This window comes from Neltuma alba, unplaced genomic scaffold (assembly GCF_004799145.2).
Source record: "Neltuma alba isolate B1F8T4 unplaced genomic scaffold, ASM479914v2 tig00012167_pilon, whole genome shotgun sequence".
Classification (NCBI taxonomy): Eukaryota; Viridiplantae; Streptophyta; class Magnoliopsida; order Fabales; family Fabaceae; genus Neltuma; species Neltuma alba.
The window spans coordinates 515,843-521,842 of NW_021636714.1; the positions used below are offsets into that span (position 1 = coordinate 515,843).

General features: G+C 37.7%; 1 protein-coding gene across 1 annotated transcript; it reads right to left on the bottom strand.

Annotated features, from left to right (window-relative positions):
• Positions 1 to 2,092: 2,092 nt before the first annotated feature.
• On the bottom strand, positions 2,093 to 5,778 carry LOC114724068 (cycloeucalenol cycloisomerase). Its single transcript, XM_028910337.1, has 8 exons — positions 5,618 to 5,778; positions 5,363 to 5,508; positions 4,616 to 4,699; positions 4,453 to 4,494; positions 4,018 to 4,128; positions 3,738 to 3,929; positions 2,624 to 2,721; positions 2,093 to 2,509 (listed from the first exon to the last, which is right to left on the bottom strand). Exons 1-8 carry the CDS (start codon positions 5,622 to 5,624, stop codon positions 2,317 to 2,319), a joined length of 873 nt encoding a protein of 290 aa, XP_028766170.1. The 5' UTR covers positions 5,625 to 5,778; the 3' UTR covers positions 2,093 to 2,316.
• Positions 5,779 to 6,000: the final 222 nt, after the last annotated feature.

Consider the following 6,000-nt stretch of genomic DNA (forward strand, 5'->3'; position numbering starts at 1 on the left):
GTCCGTGGAAATTTATTCTCCAACGAACAGCGCTTCTTTGTTTTGTTTTTTAACCTTCACGCAGCAAAGGAAAGCGCGGCAACCATGATCTTTCACCTTCACAAGTGAAAAGAAAGGACTTCTCAAAAACCACAGTTTTCCATTCCCAAACCATGATTTTCAATACATAAGTGATTTTTTGCCTTTTTGCCAAAAAAAAAATATGTTTTTGTTGGCTTCTTCTTAAAACCATGATTTTCTTTTGACAACCCCCTTTTTTTACCCCATGTTATCGATATTGGCAATGGCGCGTGGCAACTGTCGGTGTACTGCACACTGCACAGAATCTGATTCATAGACTAGGAGTTTTGCCACATATTTGATATATTTTAGGGCATGTTTAAAATAACGATAGAATTATTTGCAGAATACAAAATACTATCTTCGGTCCTAATTGTAAGAGTCAATTGGCTAATTTGAGAAGATTAAGGAAGTAAGTTGAGTTAGTTATTTATCATAAATAAGTATTGTTTTTTCTAAAATATCTTTGCTAATCAAGTGTATTAACTAGAACTCTTATTATTAGAATGGCTACTTTAGAAAAAAAATGTATAAATATGATATACAAAGTGGATTTGGGTCTTATATTTAGAATCAAAATAAAAGTCAAATAGAGTCTTATATTAAGAACCAGAGGTAGTATAAATATAAAAAAAATCTTAATTTGAGAGAAAATAATTATAAATATTTAAAAAGAAACAGATCCAAACAATTCCCAAAGTGATTGCAGTGACAAGCCCTTACAACGGCGGCTGAAATTTGAACAAGTCACGCTTGGTGATTTGATAAGTTCTCCAAGTCCCTATCAGTTGTCTTTTGTTTCGATGTCTTTTACTTAGGTTTGATGGGATGAAATTTGGTAATTGTCTTGCATTCGTAAACTGACGTTGTAGAAGGAAGTTTCATGACGCAGTGTCCCAAATTTCTTGAACCGTACCTGAAGTTGAAAACCGTATGTGAAACTTGTGTGCGCCGCGTTATACGCCTTTTCCTCACTCCTTTTTGCCGAAACTGCTTATTTGGTGCCGCCTCTTTTCTGCTTTTTTCCCCCCACCTCTTAAAAAGTGTTTATTACTCCTCGCATATTTTCGTTACAAAACCATTATGGATATTCGTTTATGAAAAATCATCTTAAATGTTGATTACAACCCCCCCCCCCCGGGGGAGGCCCCAAAAAAAATGGAGTCTCATGATTCTAATTATAATATCATCTTGTCACAGAAATTTTTTTAAATTCTTAATTTTTTTTTTCTCATTGCGATGCAAGACTAAAAAGTTTGGCGATCACACACTGACCGTCACCAACTGTTGCACCATAAATTGATCCTCCAGCCCACCCCGCAGCTTCCTTAATCAACACCTAATGCTGTTGGGATCATGGAATCACCAATTTGACCCAAGACCTTTAGGCCGGTTATAAGGCAGAGAAGTTGGACTAACCTGGGCCTTTCAACCGAATCTCCATTTAACACTTGTATCATCAAACTTGGGCCCTCAATGAGCACCCTGCAGCCAAGCCCATATAAAGTTCTTTTTATAACAATTGTCTGCATCAAGTTCATAATCTTTGGAATGAATTGAATGCAGCGTCCTTCAAATTACTAATGTTGTATCATGTATCCTAATGTCTCGGTGGAGGCCTGCTTCTTTCTGAAGAGAAAACTGTGAGCGTGTAGATCCCCGATTATATCATTATTTGTGGGATATTAAAGGTGAGATAGAGCAAATTTTTTGCATTTTCCAAACAGCCAAACAGCTTGGACGAATCTGCAGCGCGTTCACATACATTGAACCCTCAATACTACGTCTTCATGTTCCAAAATTCCCTTGTGCCATTTGAAAAACTACCACTTGTATACCACATCCATATCTACCGTGCTCTGATGAATTACTCGACTCACTGACTTGACTGTACAATCATTTTGAGCCAACCCCTGACGGTTTTCTCCCTCCAATATGCAGACATCGTATCAATTCTGCTGCTCCAAGCAAAATATTAAAACAAGAATTTAGAGACAGCACAAGCCTAGGAATGAAAATGGCGAGAGGGTCGGGCCATAAAAAACTGATTTGCAGTCAACTTCATTGTACAGAAATTAGTCACATGTATCCATTACACCAAGATGCAAATCTAAAGCACTAATTAACAAACACAAGATTGACTTGATCAGGGAGTTAGCAATTATTGCTACGAAAGAAGTCCAGTCTGGTTACTTCTACAAGTTCTGCATGCATTCCGGTACAGTAATCAATTCAAGGGTTCTGTTCAAATAATTCTCATGTTTGGTTTGTGACCACGGGAAACCATGGCAATCCTGATTGAGCACACTGTTTTGTATCAGGGATTGGAACAATAGGTCCGAGAAAGATGCGCCACAAATCAAGTATTATTGTGACTAGCATGGCAGCACCCAATGCATCAACAGCCACTCTCGGCAAGTCCCATTTATTTCCAGATTTTTCATCAATCCTGCACATTCACATGAATCATCATCAGGAAAATTAAAGCAACATTCACAGAGTTCCATTTCATACGTTTGGGTCAGCAAATATTCAGAGACAAGCATACATGGTTAAAACTCACCTCAGAAACATGGGGAAGCTAACGAAAAAGTAGATGGCGTAAAACAAACATCCAACTTTGTACATAGCTCCACGATCCACAAATTGATAGTAAGGGAACTGCACAAAATACCATTTATAAATGATCCTCATAAATAAGCAGTTTGTTTTGGAAGTCAACTACAGCGCTGAGTATGAGACTCAGCATTTTAACTAGAGTACTTTACATGACAACATCAACATATCTTGCAATAAAGCAAATTGAAAGGCAACGTGTATAAAATTGCAAGTCCTACAGTAACGACAATCAATCTCTGTCCACAAAAGAGATAAGGCGATTACAGAGCCCTTCCAGGCATTGCTTTAGTAAAGTAACAAGAAGGAAATGAATCTTAGGAAAATAACTGATGTATAGAAGAAATGGATTCCAGTGATATCTCAGTGTAACAGCACTATGCCTGCACGGTTACATCTATGGACTTCTTTACGTCCACAGGTACATGAGCTTAACAGACATTGTTGAAGATGATGCGGATTTGACATCCAGAATGTGTTCCTCTAAGATGCAGAATCTTGAGACACCAATAAGACAAATATAAAATGGTTCAACAACAACAACAAAGGATGTAGCATAATAATCCAAGGATTCTGAGAACAGAAAACAACATATCCACCTTCATGAATTAAAATAAGAAATAAATGTCTAAGATGCTTTGACTTGTACAATCAAGACATTAAGTTGCTGTGAACAAAAGCAAGAAAACTTAAGGGTGGCAAAACATTGAAAGAAGAGAAAGGAAACAAGAGTACCAGGAAACAAATCGTTGTCAAAAAGAGTAAGATCCCAAATGTATCTGAATAGCCCAAACAAACAATGAGAACTACCAAAATAAATTATGCGAATATTACTGAACTTGCATTTGGGTTGGGTTTTATGTTATATATATATATATATTTGATGACTAATGTATGATTTATCATAGAAGAAAATTAGACAAACTTGAATAACAAATCAGGAATACATAAATGCTAAGATATCTACAAATCATGTCTTGCAGATACTGAAAATATTAAAAACTACGCATGAACCATCAATCTTTATCCAACAACAGGCAGAATGGTTTGCTAAAACATACATTGGAAATAGCTAATGTCTCTAGGTAGGCTATAAAATAAGATAGAGCAAGAATCCACGCAGCCTCAGCAGCCCATCTAACTTTTTCCGGTAAATCAGCGGTAAAATTCCTCAGTCTGCGCAGTGTCATGTTTGATACAACATGATAAAGTAAGAAGCAGACATGAGTGAGCAGAAAAGTTGTGTGGGGTACCTGTCACCACCAAATAAAAATAGAGCATTTAATATAAGAGTATATGATTATGGTCTCACTAAAAGAAAGTTTCTTGCCCTTAGCTTACATTGTTCATTTTCCATGACGGGAAGGTATAGGATGCACCCAGGACTGAAAAAAAATAATGAGTCCAAAAATAGTTCCCAACATAACTGAAGATTATTATCCAGAGGCTGGCCTGCCAGCATTGTATAAAACGAGTTAGGCTGGGCATAATCTAACCACTTAAAAGAAGATACGTAACGGGATTCGCCCACAGGCCCAAAATGAGGTAAAGAGCAGCAAGTAAATTTTTTTACTTGACGGAAAACTCAACACAAATAAAAAGCTAAAGACAGCATTGTTCCAAATGATTTATACAGTTGAAAGCAGTGTTAATTCATGGAAAAAAATCAACGCTCCCAATATCACTTAATATCTCTTATCAACTGATAGTACAATAAGCATTGTACAATATCCATAATAATTTGGAATGTGCACGCTACCCCGCACAGACACTTGCCTTGACCCAATAACGGTCCTTCCAAGACAGGCTTCTATCAGCCTGCAAAAAATTGAGACAATGAATTTAAAAACAAAAATTGTGATTAGAATGCCACAGCCAGACGTACTAAAATGCTTTCCATTATGAGTGGTTGGGAGGACAGTAGGTAATCTCAACATACCTTTCCAACAAACAGCATTGGAATCAAGAAAGAAGGAACTGCTGACACCAACCCAAGAAGCAAATACTCCAACTCTGTGAATCGCTGCCAGTTACCAACATTTTTTTGGGATCAGATGCAAACATAAAGATATAAGTAAAATTGTTCTTTCAATATAAATAAATGAAGCAAACGAAGTAATCCTGCCAAGAAGAAGCAAAAGGATATCATCTAAAAAGGTATCTCCATAGTTTTTATCACACGTAAATAGATAGATATAAACGGACACCAATGTAATTTAGCTTCCGTTGTTCCCAAATTGTTCAGTGTTAACCGAACATTCACGCACATCTAGCTCACACCTTGTGAGGGTCACAGTAACGCAGTCCAAATATATGCCCAATACAACAGAAAGTTTTATTTCTTAGAATAGTTTATCAGCGAAGAGAATCTCAGGTCATTCTGCACCTGACAATAGCGAAAACAAGAAACTATAATAGCTCGTTTCTGAATTACAAATGCAGTAATCCAAATAACATTGCTTAAAAGTGGCAGAAAGAATTATCATTAAAATAACCAGAGATTGTTTGGATAAATCAGATTACAGGTAGCACAATGTTCAATAATGGCGTCAAAACAGGTCATGAGCGTAAAATAACACCAAAGCTGAAAGTCATCAGCCCAGACGAACTAGTATTTTACATGAATCCACGCGTTTCGTTATAAACGATGCGTTGTTAAACACAAGGGGATTTCAAAGAAGGAAACCTCGTATAGATTGAAGGGAACAACTATTCCGAGACACAGAGTGAGCCAAAAGGGGGTGTAGAAAAGGAAAAACAACTCGCCCCATCGTTTACTCGGATTAGGAGCAAGCCACAAGCTCGGCGAAGCAGAAGCTGCTTTTGGGGAACCTGCGCATTTGCCAAGCACGGTTCCAACAAGTTAATCAAGTTCAGGTACTGGAAAAAAAAAAGTACGAATAGCTCAAATCTTCAACAACACAGTTAGAAATGGAGTTACCGCCCATTCTGTTACTCTGATCTGAGGTCGCAGGTGATCAGAAATACGGACGCGGATAGCGCTCGCAGGAATGGTGTCCGGCGCGCAAGAGTGAAGCTGAGTCTGAGAGTGAATCCACTCTGAAGAACTCTGAGCCTGCAATCCGCACTTTACGGTTCACGTGGCACACTGGACACGAGGCCGCCAAATAGTTAAAAAAGAAGAAGAAGATGGAATTCCATTTTTGCCCATGTGCATCTTTTTTATAGACGCCCATGTCATGTGAGTTTTTTTTTTTTATAAGTCGGAAAACAAAGGAAACTAGCTATTGACATGGTTGAGAAGACTCAAAAGGGAAGATGGTCCTAAGACTTGGAGACCATGCAGGCTATTAAGAGCTTTCT

Bases quoted from the DNA above. Each gene is read 5' to 3' on its own strand.
- LOC114724068 (XM_028910337.1), bottom strand. The intron at 4,129-4,452 runs GCAAGTGTCTGT...CAATGCTGGCAG, and splicing joins AGGACCGTTATTGGGTCAAG to GCCAGCCTCTGGATAATAAT. The intron at 2,722-3,737 runs GTATGTTTTAGC...TATTTTGTGCAG, and splicing joins AGACATTAGCTATTTCCAAT to TTCCCTTACTATCAATTTGT.